The 26,264-nt window shown below is 38.0% G+C and overlaps 1 protein-coding gene across 1 annotated transcript in view; it reads left to right on the forward strand.

The window, feature by feature from the left end:
* The window catches only part of ACACA (acetyl-CoA carboxylase alpha), a 277,380-nt gene that overhangs the window by 192,266 nt on the left and 58,850 nt on the right, over positions 1-26,264 (forward strand). Inside the window, exons 42-45 of the mRNA XM_006881383.1 lie at positions 8,064-8,333; positions 10,890-10,987; positions 16,187-16,307; positions 16,896-17,006. Of these exons, the coding sequence (XP_006881445.1) occupies positions 8,064-8,333; positions 10,890-10,987; positions 16,187-16,307; positions 16,896-17,006 (600 nt within the window). The remainder of the gene's footprint in view (positions 1-8,063; positions 8,334-10,889; positions 10,988-16,186; positions 16,308-16,895; positions 17,007-26,264) is intronic.

The raw sequence follows: 26,264 nt of genomic DNA on the forward strand, positions 1-26,264 counted from the left end.
TTCGATTTTAGTACATGTTTGTAATACATGTGGTACAGTCCTAAATATGTATTTAGCTGATAGGCACTGTTCTTGTCTATAGTACAAATATTGACTTAAAAAATATAAATATGTATTTAACCATCAGACCAGAAAAACACTGAAGCAGTTACTTCTCAGGTAGGGATATTAATATTGTATAAAGCTATATATACATATGTTTACATTCTACCACATCAGTAACAGAGGACTTCTTGCAAAAAATTGCAGTGATGGTACTGACAAACTAAGAGTCGTGTTAATAGTCTTCTCATTTTAAGGTTAGTGCTGATTATATCTTTTTTAATTTTACATAGATGTAATCTGAAGTATGACTAAAATTTATCTAAAATATAGAAACAGGTTAGATGATTTTTCTCAACAAATATTTTATGATACTATTCAAGCATATACTTCACATATAATAAACATGCACGTCATATATAACAATTTAAATTCCCATATACCATGTGAAGAGGCATTGGATAGTCTTCTTTGCTCAGATTTTTGTTAGTTTTAAATTTAAGGTAAATATTTTTATAAGTGGAACAAAACATATGTCATTTCAAAATATTTTAACACCAGATAATTCCGTGACTTTAATTATACTCATCATGTTGTGTAACAGTCATCACCGCCTGTCCATTTCCATATTTTGATATCACCCTTATCATCTCAGTTATTTTTAATTTGTAAAATTTTAAAGCTATCAGAGTCATATTCACATACATTTTTAAAATAAAAAAAAGAATATACAATATAATCATCTCATTCTAAGAATTACCATCCCATTTTCCTATATGTCTTTTTTCCAGTTGTATCTTTGATAGGATTTTTTTTTAATGTGTATATAGTATAGTCATAATCTTTACTAAGCACTTACTGTATGCCAGATATGGGTTATATCTTAACATCAAGAGACAAAAATCTTCACCACTGTGCCAGTAGGTAACATCATGATAAATGAAAGAAGATTGAAGTTGTCAGTGTTTTTATCTTATTTGGTTCCACAATCAACACCCTTGGCCCCAGTAGTCAAGAAATCAAAAGACATACTGTATTGGGTAAATCTGCTGTCAAGAACCTTTGTAAGGTGTTAAGGAACAATGATGTCAGTTTAAAGACTAACATGCATCTGATTCAAGTGATGGTCTTTTCAATTACTTGTTATGCATCTGAAAGTTGGACAGTGACTAAAGAAGACAGAAGAATTATTGATCCTTTGAGTTGTGATGCTGGAAATGAGTACTGAGTATCTCATGGACTGCCGGCAAAGCAAACAATATGTCTTAGAGAAAGTTAAGCTGGGTACTCCTTGGAGGCAAGGATGGTGAAGCTTCATATATTTTGGACATGTTAGGAGGGGTTAATCCTTGGGAAAGGACATCATGCTTGGAAAGGTGGAGGGCCAGCGAAATAGAGGAAGACCCTCTATAACAATGGACTCTAGTATAATAGAGATGATAAGAATGGTACAGGACAGGGCAGTGTTCATATCTGTTGTTCATAGGGTCACTATGGGTCATAACTGATGCCATGACACCTAACAGCAATGATGTAGAACATTGTCCCTGTGGACTTTATTATGCCCGCTGACCTCCGTGTCCCCTGAGTCTATGATCATAAGGCTCCATGAGGCACAGATCTTCAAGACTCTTTGGTTATGGTTAATCATGCAGTGCTCCCGTCTATTGGCTCTATCTTCATAAATATTTGTGCAGCACATAAAGAAACTCATGTTGAACTATTCATCTTGTTCCAAACGTATGCATGATCATGACTAGTTGCTTTCACTTGCCCATATCTGTCTGTCTTGTCTGTCTGTCTCCGTTAGTATCCCCTTGTAGTTTATGTTTGCTCTTACTGGTTCTATAGGGATGTGTGTGTAGTGGCCTTCTGTCTGTAACTCTTGTGCAGCTCTCCATGTCTTCCTGTTCTTTAGTGATATTATGCTAATCACCTGTTATTTTCTATAGCCTTGCTTTTCACCCAACTTACTGTTTGACTAATGATTATGTTTCCTTCATCTTCCTCTCCTCATCTCTCCTTCTCAGAACCATCAAAGAATGTTCATTCTCTTTGTACATGTTTCCTTAGCTTTTTTATAATCGGACTCAAACTATATTTGTCCTTTTGTGTCTGACTTTCTTGACTTACCATAATAACCTTCAGGTTCATTTATGCTATATAATATGTGGTAAATTCTTTTTTATTCTTTAATATTGCATGTTTTCTTTAGGTGCTATTAAGTCAAGTATGATTCATAGTGTGACCCTATGGATAATAGACCTGAACCATGTTCTATCTTGTACCATCCTCATCATCTTTGACACGCTTAAGCCTGTTGTTGCAGTCACTGTGTTAATTCATCTTGGTCGAGGTCTTCTCTTTCCAAACATGGTATCCCTTTGCAAGGACTAGGCTCTCCTAACAAATGTTCAAAGTACGAGAGATGAAGCTTTACCACCTTTGCCTCTGAGGAGCACTCTGGCTGCACTTTTTCCAAGACATACCTGTTTGTTCTTTTGAGATTGTCATTGTTCTCCAACACCACAACTCAGAAGCATTCATTCTTCTTTAATCCTTATCGTTTTCCAGCTCTCAGATGCATACTAAATGACTGAAAATACCATGACCTGAATCAGACACACACCTTAGTTTTCAAACTGACTTCATTGTACTTCAGTATTTTGGAAAGGTCCCTGACAGCCATCTTGTCCAATACATTATGTCTCCTGATCTCCTGACTGCTGGAACCAGGTGTGTTGGTTGTTGAGCCAAGTAAGATGAAATCATTAACTATTTCAATCCTTTGTTTATCCATTATGTTGTTGTCTATTGGCCCAGTGGTGAAAACCTTTTTTTTTCCTTCTTGATGTTAAGATGTAATCCACACCAAATACAGTCCTATTCATTTATAGGTATAGACCAATCTTAAAGATTTGAGAGCTTTATATTATCTGGCTGTGTATTGGCCTAATGTATTATTCCTTATAACAATCTTTCCAGAATGGTACTATATACCATTTTATACCTAATGTATTATTCCTTATAACAATCTTTCCAGAATGGTACTATATACCATTTTATAATTGGAAAAACTGAGCCTGTAAGAGGTAAAATGACTTGTTGAGGTCATTCATATAGCTAGTAACAAACTGACTCCCCAGTTTAAACTCTTAACCACTGTCAGTATTTGTCTCAACATCTAGTATAGTAAGGCAAATATATAATAGATGTCTGACAAATTATTTATTTTAACATAAAATAATGTTTAAAATTGTTAATTTGTGGCTTTCAGAGATCAATCATGTACAGTGCTCCTAGTCTTTGATGCTAATCATTTACAAAGTATTCCTTTAACCAAATGAAATGATTATGACATTAGCTAATAGGGTTGCTATGAATCGTAAGTCTACTAGACAACAACATGTTATACATAGGAATAATGCTAATAACTGAAGGAGGTGATTAAAATAATTAGAGATGGCAAGCTAAAAAAAATCTTTGGCAGTATGTGATTGATGCACATGTAACTGCACTCTACCCATTTCGTCCCTGTGATTCTCATTTTCATTAGTTCTTCTACCCTTCTTAGTCCTTCTTGTCTTCTCATACTGTAAATCTTTTCCCCCTTTTCTAAATTGAGATTTTAATGAAAGTTTATAGAGAACTTGGATTTAAATTCATTCATTGTTGTACAATTTCCTCCCTACCTACCCACCCCTGCCCAGTTTGCTCTTTTCTTTGAAAACGAAAATTCTTTCATTGTTGTACAATTAGCCCCGTCCCAGTCCACTTTACTATGCTGCTCTTACTCTGGACTGTTGTCATGCAAATAATACCTAATCACATATTCCTTTTAAGCAGTTTCCCCCCTCATCTGTTGCAATACAGTATACATTATTTATTCCTCTTTTCTTGTTTCCCCCCAATCCCGATGTCAGTTCTGCTTTATAAGAGTGGCATTATGCAGTATTTGCCCTTTTGTGACTAAGATATTTCACTCAGCATAATGTCCTCCAGGGTCACCCATTTTGTATACTATTTCAGGAGTTCTTTGTTTTTCAATGCTGTATAATATTCCATTGTGTGAATATACCAGTTTCCTAGCGATTCGTTTGTGGACGGGCACTTGGTCTGTTTCCTCCATCTTTTTGCTATTGTGAACAATGCAGCAATAAACATGGGTGTGCATATATCTGGTTTGTTTAGAGTTTATACCCCGTAGTGGAATTGCTGGGTCAAATGGTATTTCTATTTCCAACTTTTTGAGAAAGCGCCATACTGCCTTCCATAGTGGTTGCACCATTTTACACTCCCACCAACAGTGAATAAGGGTTCCAGTTTCTCCACTACCTTACCAGCATTTGTTGTTTCCTGCTCTGTTGAATTTTGCTATTGTTATTGGGGTGAGATGGTATCTCATAGTTGTTTTGATTTACATCTCTCTCAGAGCTAAGGATTTTGAACATTTCTTTATGTGTTTGTTTGCCATCAGAATGTCCTCTTTGGGGAAGTGTCTGTTCATATCCTGTGCCCATTTTGTGATTGTGTTGTTTACTTTTATCTTACTGTGGCGCTCGAGTAGTCTATAAATTCTAGATCAGTCTCTTATCAGACATGTCATTACCAAATATTCTTTCCCAGTCTGTGGCTTTCATTTTTACCTTTCTGAAGTTTTTGGATGTGCATAGGGATTTGATTCTTAGAAGGTCCCATTCATTTATTTTATCCCCTCCTGGTTGTAGGTTTTTCAGGATGCTTGGAAGAATGTTCATGTTGTGGGTTATGGCTTCTTGAGTTTTTCCAAGCTTTTCTCTGATGAAGTTTATAGTCCTTGGTTTTAGTCCTAGGTTCTTTGATCCGCTTTGAGTTAGTTTTTGTATATGGGGTGAGGTGTGGGTCTTCCTTGAATTTTCTGCAGATAGTTTTCCAATTTTGCCAACACCATTTGTTAAAAAGCCTGTCGTTTCCGCACTTAACTGATTTCATCTCTTTGTCAAAAATCGTAGGTTGACCATAGATTTCTGGCTTCTCAGTTCTATTCCATTGATCTATGTGTCTGTCATTGTACCAGTACCATGCTGTCTTGACCACCACGGCAGTGAAATAGGATTTGAAGTCTGGGAGTGAGATGCTTCCTACCTTCTCTTTTTAAGGACTGCTTTGCTGATTCAGGGTCTCTTTCTCTTCCAAATGAAATTGGAAATTGTCAAAAAGGGCAAACTTTGTATGTTGAAATGAATATACTAGATTCCTGCTCAGAATAGTTTCTTAAGCTTCATCAAACCCATAGGTATTATGTCCTTATTTTTTTTTAATGTGGAGACACTGAAGCGAAATAAAGTTAAATAATTTCCCCAGAATCATACAATTAGTAAGCAATAAAAGCCTGATTTTGGATTCAACTTTGTTGACACCAAAGCCTATGTTCACCATTATATTCCCTATTTTTTTTTATTAGCAGTGAAATTTAAATTTTAATGTAAATTCCATAATAGATGCTTTCTCAGATATTTGTTCATTGTGTTCACTCAGAACTTAATTTCTTCCACCAGGAATCTTGGTCTCCTAAGACAGGGATAATGCTCTTACTCTGTAATGTACATTTTAGGGAAGGTGTCAATTATGAATACATTTGGAAAGACATTGATAAAGAGTAGTATGTTCCTGGTGCTGCTGTGTTGACACCTAATTAGAAGTCAATATTGCAAGCATAATGACCTGGCCAATTGCTAAACTGACTGCCCAAGTGACACAGAGTCTCCAGGTAATAGCGAAAGATAAGAGTATTATTTGCCTGCCCCGCACCGCCTAGTCACAGTGTTTACATTAGCACACAAACGCTGAAGTAGATTCTTCAGGGCTTATTTCTAAGCTTATCTAACATAGTTAAGGTTAATATATCATAAAATTTGGTGGAAAACCCAATCTTCCTAACTACAAATACATTTAGAGGAAAGTAGTAAGGAAATAGCTTTCTCTTCCTGAAAAACAAAAGAGATGTACATGAGAAGGCAGTTAACTATTCCTTCCCAGACAGGGAAGACAGTATATTAACTAGATTCTTAAAAGCCACAACCAAAATCATTCTAAAACTTGGAGTTGCTCTCTGTGCGTTTTTATTATCTGTTTTTTCTTCCTTTCTGTGTCTTTAATAAGCAGATAGAATAATATCTCTTCTCAGAAGGTGATTGAAGTTTTTTTTTTCCGTGCATTGTATCTGTTTTGATTTGTTTTGGGCAATAGTATGATGTATTAAATAGCTTATATTTATCTCTGGATGTTTCCTATATATATTTCTTTAATGCTGCGAATCACAAATAGCTGTGTGGAAAGCTTCAACCAGCCTGATTACACTGGATGTGCAATTGGATTGAGAAATGTGTACTCAGAGCTTATGATCACTGGCCCGGTTGAGTCTGGGCAATGCATGTGGCTTTCCCCGGGATGCTGCTATTTACATCTGTTAATGGCCCTTCCTGATGGCCAGCTCCCCAATGAGGTGATATGCAGCAGCCTGGGACGAGGGGCCAAGGCTGCAGATGTGGCTGGGCTCCATTAGGTAAGACCAGGAATACTCATCGAGTAGGTTTTGTCATTGGGAATGCGTGGAAGAGAAGGAAGAAAGAGGGTGGTGGGGAAGAGAATGTAAAGCATTAAGTAATATTTTACATCCAGGTATAGGGGAAAGAGCAGACAGATGTGAAAAACTGGTGTGCAAATGAATAGAAAAGAAATGAAACTAGTGAGTAAGAAAGCAGAAGGACTGGCTACTTGTCATATCCAAAACGAAGTCCATTGCTGAGGCGTTGATTCTAACTCCTACTAATCCTATAGGACAGAGTAGAACCATGCCGTACTATTTCCAGGGCTGTAAATCTTTATAGAAGCAGAATGATACACATTTTTCTCCTGTGGAGACATTGGGAAGGGTTAAAGCATCAACATTTCAGTTAGCACTAGAGCACTTAACCCCTGTGGTTAACCCACAATGGTGTGCTTTGCTAGAATTCAGATAGAAGGGGATTAAAAGAAGAAAGACCTGTAAGGGTGGAACTGGGAAAAGAATATGATTGCCTTTATTTTATTTATTTATATTTTGGGTGGACACATACTGCTGAACCAAGGACAGAGATTTACATAAATCATACCTCTGCAAGAGATTATTTCCTTGCATCCTTGGGTTTGTAGTGCTGGAAGAAAGCATCAAGAAATGCTCAAAGGATGCAACATTGAGCTATAGGGAAATTCTTGCAGACAGGGAAGATAGCCTAAAGCAAACCCATCAAGACTATTTCTATTCCTACGAAACACTGCAGGGTAATTGAAAGGTCACAAGTTGGGTTTGTTTGTTTTTGTTTTTGTTTTTGTTTTTAAAGCCACAACATCCTCTTTCTGTTCCCCTCTTAACATCATAATTTTTTCTTAGAAGAAATCTTACAAAAGATGAAAATGTTTTAGTGGAGGTGGTATAAAAATAGGAGCTCTTGGTGTAAGTACTGACATAATGGCATATTCCCAAACAAACCTTGAATTCCTTTTGGTGATGTGGGCTAAGAATGGGGCTACCAACTGAAAGGCCAGAGGTTTGGGGTTCAACCCGGCCATTCAAAGGAGAACTCCTGTAAAGATGTACTGCTTTAGAAAACCCTGTGCTGTTGTTAGGAGCTGTCGAATACAACTCATAGTGATCCTCTGAACAACGAATCTGAACCTTGTCCTATCCTGTGCCAACCCTGGAGGGCAGTTATCCTGTACAGTCACTATGAATTGGATTTAACTCAATAGCATTTCATTGGTTTATCATATTTGACTAGCTCAAAGGAGGAGTTGAGATACATAGTATACTAGCTGTTCTCAGTATAATCTAGAGAAGTATTGGGGGGGGGGGAATCTTGTTTCTGATTTCTCATGGAAAACTTGGCTGTTTACATGAAGGGTTTGTCACTGTATATGGTTTGGTGCTTTCAGAGAACCTGGGAAATTAGGAAAGGTATTGCATATAAGAAACTTGTATATTTTTGTTTATGCCTTTGCAGATTGGTATGGTAGCTTGGAAAATGACCCTTAAAAGTCCTGAGTATCCAGAAGGCCGAGATATCATTGTTATTGGCAATGACATCACACACCGAATTGGGTCCTTTGGACCCCAGGAGGATTTGCTGTTTCTCAGAGCTTCTGAGCTTGCCAGAGCAGAAGGTATCCCCCGTATCTACGTAGCAGCCAACAGTGGAGCAAGAATTGGCCTAGCCGAGGAAATTCGTCATATGTTTCATGTGGCCTGGGTGGATCCCGAAGATCCTTACAAGGTACAGACTAGAGGAAAAGCAAATACTTCAGAGATTCATGATTACTCTCGTGTGTGTGTGTGTGTGTGTGTGTGTGTGTGTGTAGAAATGTAGAAAAATGATACGGGAGATAAGTTCAAAAGTTAGCACTTAAAGTGAAAATAAAATACAATTAAAAATTAGAAAAAAATTTTTTTTATTATTATTTGTGTGTGTGTGTGTGTGTGTGTGTGTGTGTGTGTACTGTCAAATCAGATTTGACTGGTACACGAGGAGATTGTTCCTCCTTTTCCAGCAAAGCATCTGGTGGATTTGAACCGCACACCTCTGGGATTGCAGTGCAGCGTCTGAAAATTCTTTAACAAGGAATTGCCTGGCTTCTGAGAGAAATTCTCTCTCAATGTGTTCACCTTGTTTTTCCTCCAGCTTTGAAAACATATTGCTGATTTTTTTGGTTATCTGCCCTTTAGCATTCTAGATGAAATAGTAGGTATGCATTTATAAGAGGCTGTATTAATCCAGAAATACACCCTTTCATTGTGCCTTCTGGAATTTATAGTCAGTTCCCAGCAAAATCCCTCACCTGCTCAGCTTCTGTGATTATTCTTCAGCCTTCTTGTCCTACTTTTAACCTGCTTCTTTCCTAAGAACTCTACTTCCCCAACAGCTCTGTTAAGTAATGACTGATTTTTTTTTCTAATTTTCCCTTTTCCTTTTTTTTTTCTTTCTTGTATACTTTTGAATCAGATCTGATAGGCATAGGCGGAGATTTCCCCTCCTTGTCCAGCGGAGCATCTGGTGGATTTGAACTGTGAACCTTTGAGATTACAGCGCAGCTTCTTGACACTAGGCCACCAGAACTCCCTTTGATTTGTTTTTTTCCTTATAGCACAAATTCTCCAAGTGGAATGTCATCTTTGCTGCTTCCAGACCCTGTTCCAGCCCTTCTCCCTGAATACTCCCAGCTTCAAAGCTCCTGCTACACCACTGTTGCTTATCAAAGTTTTTGGTTACTTCCTCTCATTCTTGACATGTTTTAGTTCCCAGTTCACTGCTACAGTGTCCAGTACTACTAGTCTCATTATAATTCTTGGTGAATGCTATAATCATAGAAAACTATCCTTGCGGTAAATTGACCCTTTGGACCTTGACTTCCTCTGCTCTTACAGTTGTCTTTTCCACACAACTTCAATCTCTTCTTTCTTATAGTCCCAATTTGAAGCATCCCTTTTCCCTCCCACTTCTTCATTCTGTGTTTCCAATTCTCCCTCTAGTACCCCAAATCCAACACTCTTAAGAAACTACAGCTATTGGTCCTACCAATTTCCTGTCATTTTCCTGGATCTTTACCTTCATTTCAGGCTGAATTCCAAAGTCAAGCATATGTTAATTGTTATAATTACTATCTTTCCTGCACCCTCTGTTTTGTATACAGATAATACTTAATCGTATATTCCTTTTAAGCAGCTCTTTCCCTCATCGGTTTCCATGCAGTGTACATTATTTATCCCCCCTTTTCTTAGTTTCCCCTTAACCATGATGTCAGTCCTGTTTTACAACAGTAGCATTGTGCAGTACTTGTCCTTTTGTGACTGAGGTATTTCACTCAGCAGAATGTCCTCCACGGTCACTCATTTTGTACATTTCACAATTTCCTTGTTTTTCAGTGGTGCATAGTATTTTCAGAGCTGCATAGTATTTCATTGTGTGAATATACAACAGCTTCTCTATCCATTCGTTTGTTGGTGGGCACTTGAGTTTTTTCCATCCCTTTGGTATTATGAACAACACAGCAATAAACATGAGTGTGTATATATCTGCTTGGGTGGCAGTTCTGGTTTCTTTAGGGTATATTCCCAGTAGTGGAATTGTTGGTTCAAATGGTATTTCTATTTTCAACTTTCTGAAAAAGTGCCATAGTGCCTTCCATAGTGGTTGTACCATTTTTCACTCCCACCAACAGTGAATAAGGGTTTCAGTTTCTCCACTGCCTTACCAGCATTTGTTGTTTGCTGTTCTGTTGAATTTTGCTATTCTGACTGGGATGAGATGGTATCTTATAGCTGTTTTATCATAGCGTCTCTAAGTATTGAAGTATTGCATCTTGAGGCTTGAATTTGTTCTTCAGTTCCTTTATCTTGAAAAATATTGAGAAAATTCTTCCTTTTTCATTTTCTGACTCCGGTTCTTTGTACATTTTGTGATAGTTTGCTCTGTCTTCTTCATGAGCTGCCCTCTGAAATCTTCCGTTCAACTCTTTTTTTTTTTTTTCCATTCAACTCTTAAACTTCCTCCCTTCTTTGTTTTGGCTTCTCACCATTCTAGAGCAATAATCAGAGTCTCTACTGACATCATTTTGGCCTTTTCTTCCTTATCTGTCTTTGTAATGACCTTTTGCTTTCTTCATGGATGATATCCTTGATAATCATCCCACAGCTCATCTGGTCTTCAATTAAATAGAAATGGGAGAGCAATTTAAAGATAGCTTTGGAACAGGTTACATTATTCATTCTTTACTGTATCTTGTTGCTTTGTTATAATGACAAATAATGAGTTAAAACTATTTGTGTTTCACAGGGATACAAGTATTTATATCTGACCCCTCAAGATTATAAAAGAGTCAGTGCTCTCAACTCTGTTTATTGTGAACATGTCGAGGATGAAGGAGAATCCCGGTAGGTGCACATGTACCTGAATAATTTGGCACAGACTTAAAGGAAATCACGAGATCTTGTGGCATTAGGCATCTGTGTGCCCACTAAAAGGCTGGCAGGTTGAACCCATAAGCTTGTAATTGCTATAAAGGTGAGGCATTCAGCTCATAAAGATTGACAACCCTTGAAAGCCTCAGGACCTGTTCTGCTTTATCCTAGAGAGCTGCAATGGGTCAAAATCACCCTGATAGCAGTGTGTTTTAAAGAAAGCAAATGGTTCTTCTCTATTTTTTTCTTGCTGATTCAAAAGCACTGAAATTTTTTTAGTATGTCATCTTGTTATTATGATGTGCCACTGAATCAGAACTGATTCCTATCTGACCCTTTTATGGGTTTTCAGAGGCCAGGATTAGAGTACCCATCTTTCCACTTTGGAGCAGATGTGGATTCCAACCTTGTGTCTTTGGGTTAGCAGACCACGAAATCAAGAGGTCCTAAACATGTATCCTAACTCTACCATTTATTAATTAAATCTTGTTACCAATTGGGATTTTATAAATTATGTTTCTAAAATTTGCTCACTTTAGAACAGTTGGAACATATAAAAAAATTGTTGTGTATTGCCAAGTGAGAACCGACCCTTAGCTGACCCTTCGGCACATTTTCAGAGGCAGTTCATTACACAGGAGATTGTCCATCCTTCTCCCACGGGGCAGCTGGTGGATTCGAATTGCATGCCTCCGAGATTGCAGCGCAGCTTCTTGTCACTAGGCCACCAGTGTTCATATGAACAACTGGGGAGTGGGGAATTAACCTGAAGATATCCTATTCTGAGATCCCTACTATCACTGTTTGTAATAATCTTAATGTCTTTCTATAGACATTTTTTTTCTATAGAAATGGGATCATAAAAGATAAACTCTTTATCCTTATAATTTTGGGAATATTTCTTCTATTCTTTATCATACTTAAGGATTTGATGCCATTATTCATATTAATGAATTCTAATTTTTAAAGAATATTATGTCTAAGGGAGCTCTGGTGGCCTAGTGGCAAGAAGCTGCACTGCAATCTGAGAGTAGAGCAGTTGGAATCCACCAGATACTCTGCTGGAGAAGGAGGGGCAGTCTCCTTCTATACCAGACAGTTCCGATTTGACAGTACACACACAAAAAAATATTATGTCTAATGGATACATACAACGTCATCATTCAGTTTTTTATAGAAATTTCCAAATTGCTCTTTCAAGATCTGTATCCTCACCAGCAGTACATGATAGTGCTGTTACCTCTTTTCCCCTATCCTTGCTAATATTGATTATTGTCAACTAATAGAATAAAAATAGCAAATGTTATTTTGACTTGAATTATTTTAATCTGTCTGAAACTGTCTTATAGGATTTTAGTAAGTGTAATAGCATATTTAGTAATTTCTATTTTTCTCACTTTCATCATAATCTTAACTCCTGGGTTTTATATTATTTTGTTGTTGTTATATATTATTGAACTAATGCCATACTTCTAGCTATCCTACTGTACATATTTCCTCACATTTTTAACTTCCCCCCAAATTTATTAACTATTTTTGTCTTTTTATATAGAATGTTTTTATTTACCAAAAATGTTCCATGATTTTTATTTGAATTGCAATAGCTTTCTAATTCATTTAAGGAATTCCTGATAATTCTATAATGTTAATTCTTTTGAGAAAAAAAAATTGGTGTGTTTCTCATTTATTCAAATGTATTTTTAAAATTTTGTAATTTTTTTCATGCAGGCCATTTCTGTTTCTAGTTCACAGCCCCCTTAGTGTCTCAGTTATTTCCTAATGGCAGCCTCGGTAAAAAGATCTACCTAGTAGATCTGTTTACTAAATAGTTAGTCCCAAAAAGTCTACGTAGCCTGACTGCTTAGTAATAATTTGGAAAATACACCTAAATGTTTTAAATGTATCTTATTTTAAATTAACTGTAATTACTAGTGGCACCTGCATGACTTCTTAGACCTTGAATGATATTGGACATGTCCACCCTTAATAGTGATTTTTGTGTAGAACTTACTTTCTCACTGCAGAAATTACTGAGAGAGGAAAAAACAAAACACTCCAGCTTTGCAAAACCATTAAAGTATAAACTACCTAAAGCTAGTATTAGTTCACATAGGAATCATCAGATATTGCATATATTAGTGTTTCTCCTAATAATTTAAATTATTCGCTGGGCATTTACTGTGACACACCCTGGGATACACTCATACATAGTTTTGGTCCAATGGTATTTTGCCAGTTTCTTTTTATTTATTTATAAGTTGTTGGGCTTTTAAAAATGATCCTTTATTTTCTTGCTATACTGAATAGACTTTCCCCCTCCCATTATATATATTTTTTAATTCACTAATCGTACTTAACAAAGCTGTTCAATTTGTATGTTGCTTTTGTTAAAATAAGTCATTTATCTTTTAGTTTTAGTTTCTGTACCTGTAAGATACAGATCAGAGCAAGTAAACTAATATGTATAAAGTTTTGAGCACAGAATGAGCAGTCAAAAATCCAGCTGTAATTACTATTGTAAGTGGAGCTGATAAATACCTATCGCACTGTATGGAAGAAAAATAATATATATTACAATAGTTTTTTAATTGTAAGACATGAGACAGGGTGTTTTTATGGTCAGCTGCTGTTGACCTGATCCTGGCAGCCTCATGTGTGCAGCAGAGGAGAGCTGTTCTATAGGGGTTTGACCAGCAAGCTCTGGTGGTGTAATATAGGGTGTTGTGCAACTCACTGAGGGTAGTGCCTCTGGCCATTTGAATCTGCCAGTAACCCCAAAGGAGAAAGATGAGCGGTCTCCTCCTGCACTATTTACACCCCTGAAAAACCACTTGAGGGCCAGCTATGAATAGATTCCCATTCAGGAATGAATCAATTTGTGAAATTGAGTTTCTGAGACCTTTTGGAAGGAGACTCCAATGCCTGTCTTGCAAGGCACCTCTGGGTGAGTTCAAATCAACAATCTTTCAGCTAGTAGCTGAGCACTTAACTGCCTGTGCTACTGAAGGACTCCTGATTTTTTTTAATAATATCAAAATGTTGTTGTTGTTGTTGAGTTGAGCACAACTGATAGCGACTCTATGAACAAAAGACCTTTCCATACCTATTGTTTTTTCTCCAAGTTTATAGGGTTTTCAAAGGCATGTGGTTTAGAAAGTGGATGCCACTCCTGCTTCCAAACCTATTTTACAACTGGGAGCTCCACCAAACACTGTCCACATTGGGAAACCATTGTATTTCATACCTCAATGGCACAAGGTTCAGCATCATAGCAAACTCAGGTTACTTCATACTGTACATTGACAAAGTGGAAGAATGTTCCTCCAGATAGAACAAAACTAGTCTCATTTGGTAGTGGTTAAGTGTCACCAGGTCAAATAAGACTCATAGCAACCCTTGCACAAAAGACCTGAACTCTGTTTTGGGGGTTGTGTTTGACTTGTGTTACTGTTCTTTTTTCCCCCCAAGAGTGGGTGTCAGTTGAACTTTTGACCGAGGGTGGAGGCCTGCTTCAGGGTGTGTCTTTAAAATCCCATATGGTCCTTGGGCCACAATCATTTCTCTGTTTCCTGTATTGAATACCTTGGAGTTTGCGACTCATAGCTAGTCATGTCAAATACCTAATGGTTACTCATCATACATAATGTTTGGAGGAGCTTCCAGATTTATTCAGGTTGGGAAGCAGGAGTGGCATCCACTTCCTAAACTAGATGCCTCTGGAAACTCCATAAATGTAGAGATGATGCTAGTCATAGAACAGAGTTAAGGTATCAAAATGTAGTCTTGCTAAAAATTAATACTCCTAGATGGTTGAGGCCCAGATACCGAGAATAGGCTGCTTTTAGTTTTTGTAAAATACAGTGGAAGAAGATGCCATAGGACCAGTTATGAACACCCATGAAACAATACATAGTTCTTAGAAGAAAGGAAACTGTTTTACAAGGAAGGCTGACTGAGCCCATGATTATTTGAGACGGTATGGCCTGTGGACCTTATAAGAATATATCCTCCTGCCCTCAAATCTGTGGCTCATTAACCTCTACAGGGAGATTAGCTTCACCTATAACTTAATTCTGCATTGTAGAGTAAAAGGTACAATTGGAGAAATAATTGAGAGAGTCTAAATATAGAAAGGCAAGGAAATTTGGGAAGCAGAGATGCAAAGCTATGGATTCAGAGCAAAGACAAAGGGCAAGAATTGATCGAGGACTGAAAATAAAGAAGGGAGCAGAGAAATATAGAGGGGAAAAGCAGTTTAAGAGCCACTATGGGATACTTATTTATTATTTCAATTTATGAAACTGTGCCCAGTGCCAAGCCTTCTGGGTACACATGGAACAATAAATAATATATGCCCATCTCTACATCCAACTTGGTATTTTTCCTTTCTTTTATTAGTTGCATTCCCCATCTCCCATTTCCCATTATCAGCTATCACTCCTAATCCCTCGCCCAGAAGACATATGAGTGACTCTCATTGGATCCATGGGATGCTTTCTGGACAACTTGGTCAGAATTTCACTTCTGTCCACGCCACCTGCCTCCTCTCCAGAGTACTATTGTCAGGACCCTCCTGTATACACTTGATGACTATGAGGAAGCAAGGATGGGAATGCATGGCTGTGACCTTCTCCTTCATCCCTGTCTTGTAATTTTTGACTTGAGAACTGAGCTGTGCATTCCCATTACTCATCTATTCTGTTTTACTTCCTTCATTATATTTATCTCATGGTATTGATTTAATCAATGGCTACTGCTTATTAGAGAAATAGACATGGATCCTATTTATTCTAGAAAACCAAAATGCACATCCAAAATATGAATCAGCTATGTATTAAGTCCTTTGATTGCTTTAATTTCATTTTCCTATCAGTCTTTAAGTATATAGTACTCCATTTATAGAAGATACTGTCAGAGTAACACTGGTGGATGTGTCATTTCCTTAGTTTTAGATTCTACTCTTGCTGTTTTACCTTATTACCTCCAGGTAAAATAGGTCCTCAACAACAAAGAAAAGATTTAAAAATAGGAATAGAAAAAGAATATAAAGCTTTGGTTTAAAATACAAGCTTTCAAAGCCTTTTAGCCACCTTTTGGTGGTGATTTTCTTCTTCTAATGGGCTATTGTTACAGTGTTTAAACTTTCTAATTTGGCCTTACTATATCCAATAGGTATAAGATAACAGATATTATTGGCAAGGAAGAAGGACTGGGAGCAGAGAATCTTCGAGGTTCTGGAATGATTGCCGGGGAATCCTCATTGGCCTATGATGAAATCATCACCATCAGCCTGGTAAATATTTCCAGAATGGGAAATTTTTGAAAAGCTGGGTGGCTAGCATTTTTTTTTCTCCCAACACTACTATTCAGTCCCAAATGAGATAATTTCTCAAAAAAAATTGTTTATATGCAGTTTGATTGTAATCACTCATTAGTAAGACGGTAAGAAATGGAGATAATGGAATTTCCCATATAAACCTAGCTCCTCATTCTAACCTTTAGGTAAACTTATTTCTCTAAATATCTTACCGGCACTTAAGAACTTGAGTGTATCCTGCACTTCCTGTTTTCCCTGCCCACACTCACCTCTGTGAGGTGAGTCAAGTAAAGGAAAATGAAGGGCCTAAGTGTCCCTCTACATTTCTAATTCTTGACCCACTGACCTCTTCTTTGATGAGGAAATGGAGATTTTATTTTATCTCATAATAAAATTACAAATATTTTATAATGATTAAAGCCTGTTGAGAATCAAACATTTGTTATAAAAAGGAATCATTATTTCTGAGAATAAGAAGTTTCCGTACCCATGTCTTAGTTCTTTTTGCATGGGGAAAAGGCATAAATATATAATGTGCAGAATTAATTCTTTTTTTGTTTTAAGGTGACATGTCGAGCTATTGGGATTGGAGCTTACCTAGTCCGGCTAGGCCAGAGAACCATCCAGGTTGAGAATTCTCACTTAATTCTGACAGGAGCTGGGGCCCTCAACAAAGTAAGTTTCAAAGTTTGGGGAAAGTGTGTGAAATGGTTTAAAGATTATTGTGAATTATTCAGGATTACGCCTTCAATCTATGCCTTTCTCATTCTGTGGCCCTCTCGCACCATCTTCCCTACCCATCTGCAAGCTTGCTTTTTCATCCATTTGATTATATTCACTCAACAAATATTTTGATAGCCTACTGTGTGGTAGACACTATTTCTGGCCCTGTGAATATGCCAGTGAACAAACTTTATAAAACCTGTGTTTCTAGGAGCTTATACTTTTAATGACTCTCTGGAGAGACTTAAAATTAATTATATATCCATTCTGTTCCTTTACCCTTTTTATCTACTTTTAATAAGGAATATGACAAGATCTATTAATAGATAAGGAGCAGAATCTGATTTCAGTTGTGCTAGTTCCCATTTCAGATCTAAAAGCATGACTGAGATACTAACCTAGCTGTTGAGGATAGCAGGGTTTGGTGTTTTGAGAAATCTGTGAACGTAGCTCTAAAAAAGGATACTTAGAATGGTCCCTTATGTATAAATACTCGATATATATGCATGGATTGACTGCTTGATAGAACAGAATGTAGAGTTACGTTCTCCACAAAAAGTGCTTTTGTGCCTTTTCAATCCAAGCTAACATAGGTGATTCCAAATAAAAGAAGTGGCTGGTGAGTTAGCATCAACACGAAGGTTGTTTTCCCAGGGTGAGGCTTATCCATTGCACTCCAGATATGCTGACCCCTGCGAGTTCCCACAATGTGGGACACTTGAGTGCATAATTTATCTATTATGACATTTGCACTTGCCCCTCATAACAACAACAAAAAAGAGTAATGGATGTGGACACAAGTCAATGTTTAGAAGAGCGAGAACCAAGGCTACCTGAAAAAACAAAGGACATTACAGTTCTGACTTCTTTGTAGGCATGGGAAAATTATTTTCTATCCAGAGTCAAGAATATGTAGGGGAATAGTCTGGGACTGGCTGGCCTGGTTTATAGAATGTCTTAGCACCTCAGCTTCCTTAATCTGCCAAAGGGGTAAAAATTTACGCCGTTAAATGATGTTGTGGAGATCAAATGGGAAAACGTAAATAATAGCACTGAGTACTTGGCACAAAGTATTGGCTCTCATCAAAATTTCAGTTCCCTTTTACATAGTTTGATGATTGCGCTTGTGCAATGATGTATTTACTAAATTGCATTTGATATTGTGTGGAGTAGACTTGCAGGAACTTTTAAAAAAATCAAACCCTTATTTTTAAGGTTAGAAGACTGGGAACGAACTGTCCTATCCGTCATTTCCACTGAGAAAAAGTCAATACTTCCATTGGTTCAGTTCGCTTTTGGGAGTGTCAGAATAGAGGAAAATTGTTTGAAGGAATTGCCTTACTCACAGCATTCGTATCTACTCAGGGATTGCTTTTCTTTGCGAGGAAGAATAGGAAACTTGGCTGTCCTCCCTTTTTGGAGTGTAGTCTAGAAATAAAGATTGTGAACTGCCACCACCAAAGGAGATTATTGCACTGGGAGAAACTACTGATAGTCTTAAATTTTTTAAGTTGCTCTTTTGGATACTGTCTTAGGTTGACTTACTGATAAATGTTGAAGAGAATTTTAGGTACCATTATCTATGAGGATAAAATTTAAAGAAGGCACTGCTATTTCCATAATATACCCATACCTGCTCAGAGAACTAAATTCTGAAATATGTCTTGTTTACATTGAGTTTCTAATTTTCCACTAAATACTATGTAATACACAAAGAATTGTACAAAAAGCAAAAGGTTTGTTCCCCACTTCCACAACCCACTGGGCTTAGAAATTTGTGAGTTTAATTTCATTTGTGCCATAAAGAAAGCATCAGGGACCCCCACACACCTTAAAATTCACTGGTTGAATTGTTCTGATCAAATTCATTGTATCCAGTTTCTTCCAAGCCTACAGGGCTGCTTGTTAAAGGCAAAGTCTAGTTGGAAGGGAAAAGACAAGAAAAGCTGTAGCTTAAAAAAAGTTCATTTCCAGAAGGACAGGATCATTTTTAGCTAAAGGGCAGGATCAGTTTGAGAGGTTACCTCATCTCTACCTACTTTGCTATCTTCATGTCATTGTTCCCGAAAGACATCAGGTTTCATGCAAATTCATTAAGACTGTCCTCTCAACCTCTTTGCCTAGTCAGGTATGAAAAAGGAAACTATATGGGATCTGCATGCTCAGAGTGCCCTGTCTTTGTGTGTATTGTTGTCTACATGTCTGTCTTTCTGTATCAGACTGGAATGCTGTGAGTGAGTCACTCTGAACACACATCCCTTTCTGTGTGAATGCTCATCTCTCATTTCTTTGTGTCTGTCTGCTTGCTAATAACGCCCTCTTTCTCTCTAAGTGTGTGTGTGTAAAACACAGTAGAATCTCTATTTTTTTTTAAATCTTGACCATTTTGCTCATAGCATATGTATACCTATGTAAAGTGGGAATGTAGGTGGTATATGCAAGCTCTCAGACCATAAATATTGGACCCTCACATTTTGTTTTTTTCATCCTTTATGTTAAACATTGGGGTGAGGAGTAAGAAGGGGGGTTGCACAGAGGTTGTATGGTGGGGAAAAATCTTGTGTGTGCAAGTGCCGATCCCGTTGACCCCTTTGAAAATTGAAATAATGATAATGCGCGTCTCCTGACTGCATCAAAGTATCAGCACATCAAAAGCCAGGAGGCATGAAATGCAAATGATAAAGTGAAAGCAGATGGATTGTGCATGATCGCCTGATGCCCAATGAATTTTAAAAGGTGCTGGTTTGCAAGGGGGAGAGCAGAATTGGTGATGGGGGAACTGAAATAAACACGTTATCCCTGTGATCCTTTTTTTTTTGTTCTTGACGTTCACTCCTGACAATATTTTTTCACACTTGAGTGAACACCCACTCCATCTCTCTCTTCCTTTCTCCATCTCTCTTTCTCTCTTTCTCCAACCCCTCCCTGCCCTCACCCCCTGCTCCCACCTCTTACACGTCTCAGGTCATGTCGCTGCAGCTCCGGTGGAAATAATAAGATATAAACCATGAGGTTGTTATTTGCATAGAAATAGCATGGAGCCCCAGGCAGCAAGGGAGAAGGACACAGGGATCATTTGTCTAAAATTTTAATGAAAACTTTTGCTGAGGCAGAGAATTTTTTTTTAAAACTTTCTTTCCCCCTGCTTTTCTCCTCCCCACCGCAATCCCCCTCATGCCCCATCAACCAATTGACTTTACATGGTTCAGTTTGAAGAGAAAGGGTTGACACTCCACATATCATACTCTCAAAATGCAGTAACATGTAAATTGTCTGTTCCTTTAATAGATATGAAGCTGAAGAGACACACGTTGCCAGCTTAATATATTGCATGTATATATCAAGCTTTTCTAGGCACTGTCCATCTCAGCATGTATGTGATGTTGCAAGTGTTTAGTGGGCCTGTTTTCAAAGGATTTTGTTTTGTAGTCTTCAGTAGTAACCTGTGTGCAAAATAGAAATATTCTGGTGGCTCCCTGGTGTTCTGATTTTGTCACCTTAAGATGGTCTTACTGTACACTTACCCCTTTTATTCCTGGAGTGGCATCCTTTGCCACAGTCTTTTTCTTCCAGAAGTAGAAAGTGCTTCCCACATTGTACTTTTATTGCTTCTTTTTTGTGTGTTATCTTTTCCCTTGTCTTTCTTGTTCTTTTGATTGCATGCTGTTAGCTATGAAATATTAACAATATTACCAAGTTGAAGAAGGATTTGGGTTTTCTCGAATCTTGTGAGAGCAGATTTGAGATTTGGACTCAAGGCAGTGGACCAACAGAGTGAGTCTGTTTAAAACTCAAAATCTTAGTAGGCTAATGGTGCGGTGTTCATTTTATAGATGGGAAAACTAAGCCTATAAGAGAGAAAATGACCTGAGACAATTGTGTTTCAAAAAATAATTAAGAGGCAGTTTTTTAAGGAAAATCGCACTGTCCTCCCAGAACTTCAGTAAAGTGCTATAGATATTGGGTGGGAGGAAAAAGGAGACAAACTTGAGTCAGAAATCAAGCTCTGATCTTTATATAAGAAGCACTCAGTGCATTGTGCTTAGTGTCCATTATTGTTGTTAGGGGCCACGGAGTCACACTGACCGTGTAACAAAACCTTGCTCAGTTCTTCTCAGTCTCATTTGTGCCTGAGAAAAGAAGATAGTCTGGACATTTTCATTTTTGTCCAGATATGAGAATGATCAGTTAAATAAGAGATGCTTCTGAGGACTTGCTATTTCTTCTTATTTGTGGTAAAACAGATCTTGGGTTTATAGTGCTGGGAACTTAAGACTGTGGGTGGCAGATTCTTCAGACTGTCTCTCACTGAGTGGTAAGGTATGACCAATGGTTGTGACAAATCACCCTGCTCAAAGGGAGTCTTGTTGGCCTGGCAAACCTGTCTACTTGGGGAACTGGTAAGGAACTTCAAAGGAGTTGAGATCATTTGAAACATTACATTCTCCCATGTCAAGGTGCCACGTGGATGTTTGGAGTTAACTTTGCAACTCATTTTTAGTTATGTATTGACTATGCTCCCAAATATGTGTTGTACATCCTAACATCTATACCTGTGGTTATAATCCCATTTGGGAATGAGTTGTATTTTTATGATGATAAGTCAAGATTAGTCTAGGGTGTATTTTGAGCTAATCTCTTTTGGGATATTAAAGAGTTTTCACAGTCAGGGATATATCAAGCCATGTAACTGTCTCCCAGGAGCAAACACCTTGAATTTTGACTTCTAGCCTCTTAAATTGTGAAAAGATAAGTATCTGTCCACTCAGTATTTCAGTTACAGAATTACAGAAGCACTGCATAAATAAGAAGGAGCTCTGGTGGCCGTGTGGTAAGGAGTCAATCCACCAACCCAGAGGCCTAGGTCTCAAATCCATCAGTTGCTCCAAGAAAGAAAGATGGGCTGTCTCCTTCCATGCTCTTTACAGCCTCTGTAAGCCCTCTAGAGGGTCAGCTATGAGTCAGTTTCTACTCAGGAGTGCATAACAACAACAGCAGCAGATAACTAAGACAGTTCCCTTTCTCTACCATGCCTCCGTTTTGTTTTGTTGTTTTTTTCTCATGCCTGTTTTTACTTGTCATATTAGACATAATAACAGGCAGTGAATCCTGGAAACCAAAAGATAAGTAATCGAGTCCATTCTGACCCATGGAAACTCCATTTTTCTTGGCTGTAATTTTATGGAGGTAGATCACCAGGGTTTAAATCCACTGCAACTCCAACATTTTAGGCTAGTTGTTGATTGCCATCAATTTGAGCACAATTCATAGTGACCCTATGAACAAAATACCTGAAGCCTTTCTGTAACTGCTGTCGTTTCTCAAAGTTCATAGAGTTTTCAGAGACATATTTTGGAAGTGGATGCCACTCCTGCTTCCAAATTTTGCAAACCATTTATGACACCCAGAGGCATCTGGTAGGCTGGTGGGAAGGGTACACTGATATAGACTAAATCCAGTTGTTCTTCATTCATTGATGAAAGCCTTATCTGTACATATAGGAATTAAAATGTACAATTTGTGGCTTCTCCTGGACAGCAACTGTCTGTGCAGAAGGCTTACACCAGAGACAAGGGAGAAAAGTGAACCACAGATTCATTCAGGGGGTGATATGTGACTTCCTTGTGGTAATCTTTTTAAAGCTCTTCTTTAGAAAAATAAACAAACCCAACTCAGTTAATGTGATATCAAGCCCGTGTTCCTAAATTACTCTCCTAGGAAAAAAGACATTGCATGATGGGCGTGGCTAAGGCTATGTTAGTTGAGGGAGCTAATTTCACTCATCTTGTCTATGAACCTTAAGAGAAGTAACCCAATCCTCCCTGGATCTCAGTTTCCATATACATATCTTTATGTAGCCAAGCAATATGAGATGTGAAGTGTTACAGCTGTCTGTATTGGGACTAGCATCAGAGTTCTTCCCATGAACAGGACTGTCTAAGGTTCTACCCTTTACAATCTCCATTCTCACTCATGATTATCTGGCATACAACCAGAGAAAGCCATGGAGGCTCAAGAAGGGAAGCAAACAGCTTAAGCTCCTTTTTTAGGGTAGCTTTGTACCTTTTAACACAACTTGGAGAGATGGACTAGTTAAGAATATGAACTTTAGAACCAGACTGGTGGGATTTAATTTTTGGCTCTACCACTTACTAGTTGTGTGATATTGGAGGAGCTTTAATTCTGTGGGGACAGTTGTTTTAAGTGTAAAAGGAAGATAATATTCATACCTGTCTACTGGGATCATTGTGAGGATCAAATAAGTAATATATGTAAAACACTGGTACTGTTCTACGTCTTCTCAGTACTCTGGGGTCCTTTCTCATTGCAATTATCAAAGCCCCTAGAAAGAAAATGGGTAAAAGAAATTGTCAAGTGTTAGATGGCATTCCTCACTGTTGCGGTGCATTCATGTATTTACTTTCCTTGTTTTCTGAAGATAATCAACATACTTGGCAAAGCCATTAACATGAGAGGAACCCTGTTTGATCATGATAGGGTAGTATATACGTCATTCATCTGTCTACAATAGTCCCCAAGGACTTGTTGATACAATAGCCCGTAATCACTATAAGGATCAGTCTTGCAATTTGCATTTTTAAAAGTCCCTAACTACCTATTTTCACAATAGACAGCCCCCATGCTCCATGGCTCCAGATGGGATCACTCTCCTTTCTAAAGAGGGCATTTTAGCTTCCATTCTGAGGGAAGCTTGCTTTGCATTATGAATGAGTTCTCAGAAAGGACTGCAGAGGGCAGATATTCCATTTTCAAGCCTTTCTCTTCCGCAGATCATGGGTAAACCTGCTCCTGGTTTTACCCTTGTTTTGTTGTTTATTTGGTGTTTCTCAGGTTTAGTAGGAAACTATTACCTGTTAACTTGTTTTGATCCCTTAGTGAGTCTTAATGATCTGCCATGATCATTAGCACTCTTGTTTGGAGCTCTTGCAAGGGAGAATTACTATCCAGGACTTTATTCATTCTTACCTTGGACTTCTTAGAGGACTCCTTATGGACATGATGACTTAGTAACAACTAATGTATAACAGGTATCAGTCCAGAAATTCCAGATAACGTGGAAGCTCTGAGGCCCTTCCTGGGCCACTGACTATAGACTCAGGAGTTACCAAATTGGATGATCTGTGATAAATGACTATAAATTCTTGGAGTCTATCTTTGCATTAAAAAGAAAGAGGGGGACACACACCTTTGTTCAGTCCCCTCCTTTCTGCCATTTACTAGATAAGCCAATTTGGATCACTATTTCTTCTTGGGAGTGATAATGCACTTCCTATCTTAAAGTGAAGACCAGGTATGTCTTAATTTTACATTTTATGTATAATATCCTATGATGTTAGGGAACTCTGACAATGTAGTTCCTAAAGGCCTGTGCTTCTAACCCAAAGGGGGCACCTCTCTGATACTGCAAATGTACCTGTAGCTCCATGGGAGGAAAATGGCAGTCTCCTCCTTGGCGAGCTATAGCCTCCAAAAACCTGCTGGAGGGTCAGCTGTGAGTCAGTTCCAACGCGACAGCAGTGAGTGTCAAGGTTTTTTAAATGATGTTTGGAAGATGTGTATTGATTTGTAGCCAGGACACCATGTTCATCTATGTTAGGGAATAGTTTTTAATACGAATTGAAGCTCACCATCAAGAAGACAAAGATTCTCACCACAGGGCCAGTTGGCAGCACCATGATAGATGAAGAAGGGATTCAGGTTGTTGATCATTTCAGCTTGCTCGATTCTACAATCAGCACTCTTGGCACCAGCAATCAGGAAATCAAAAGACAAATTGCATTAGCGAAATCTGCTGTCAGGGACCTCTCCAAAATGCTAAAGAACAATGATGTCAGTCGAGCGATAGGTATGCCTGATGCAGGTCTTTGCAATTACTTGCCATGCCTCAGAGCTGGGCAGTGACTAAGGATGACTGAAGAATCAATGCCTTTGAGTTGTGGTGCTGGAGAAGAGTCTTGAACATACTGTGGACTACCAAGAGAACAAACAGGTCTGTTCTGGAGAGAGCAAAACCAAGCTGCTCCTTGGAGGCAAGGATTTTGAAGCTCCATCCCACATACTTTGGGCATGTAGTCAGGAGGGACTGACCAGTCCTTAGAGAAGATCATCATGCTTGGAAGGGTAGAGACACAGTGCAAGAGAGGAAGACCCCAGATGAGAAGGATTGACAGTAACTGGGGCAGTGAGGTAGATGTGTTGGAGACAGTGAGACTGTCTCAGGATAGGGTGGAGTTCAGAACTAGTGTACATAGGGTCCCTATGAGTTGCAGGCTATTCAGTTGCACATAACATAGTAGGGGAAAGACAGCAGATTGAAGTAGATTGGACAGATTGGGAAGGTTATTAAAAATTATTACCTATTGCTCCTGACCCCCCATGTCCCCACCCCAGCTCCTCTTCTGATTTCTGAATCCAGACTAGATTTAACAATTCACACAAAAAACCCCAAGCAAAAAAAAAAACCCCACAACATATTAAGGAGATTGTATATTAGTGATATATAAAACCACTGCATTTTTATGAGATTAGGAATGGAAGATGTAGAGTATGGTGATTTAAAAGTTTACCCCTAAAAAAAGGTTTACTCCTTATAAAGAAAGTAAGTGCTATCTATGTATAAATGGTGTTGTTGGAAGACAACTATAAATACTGGTGATAGAACCATCTGTTAAAGTCCAACCAGGAAATGATTATTTTCATTTTCTCTATGGCGATATATCAAATATTCATTAAATTATGCTTGAAAAGCTCAACTGAAAGGGAATGTGGTTTTTTAGATGAGCCCTTTCATCTGTATAAAATTCTTATATTTGGTTAAAATCTATAAACTGGTTTGACTTTTTAAATAATGCTCAAAACAATAAACAACAAAAGAATAGTACTCAAAATTAACAGAGAAACTCCCAGTTTTGTGGTCTGACAGGTAGGACTGAATGGAACCAAAATCCTTTCCAACCTTTCAGGGTCTGACTTTGTTTTGGGAACAGATACGGTGAAGATGAAAATGCTATTCACAGGTATTAAAGGCAGACACTGGGAATATAAATAACATTATTTGCCAGATAAAATATTAAAATACTTTTAAAAAAAAATACTTTCAAGAGAAGCAGGTAAACTTAATTCTGAAGTCCTTTGCATCCTCAGAATCTGCTGCACTCGCCACACATCAAAGATGGGATCGTTCTGGAG

Source organism: Elephantulus edwardii, unplaced genomic scaffold, assembly GCF_000299155.1.
Source record: "Elephantulus edwardii isolate Elephantulus edwardi_28Jun2011 unplaced genomic scaffold, EleEdw1.0 scaffold00015, whole genome shotgun sequence".
In the NCBI taxonomy this organism is placed as follows: domain Eukaryota; kingdom Metazoa; phylum Chordata; class Mammalia; order Macroscelidea; family Macroscelididae; genus Elephantulus; species Elephantulus edwardii.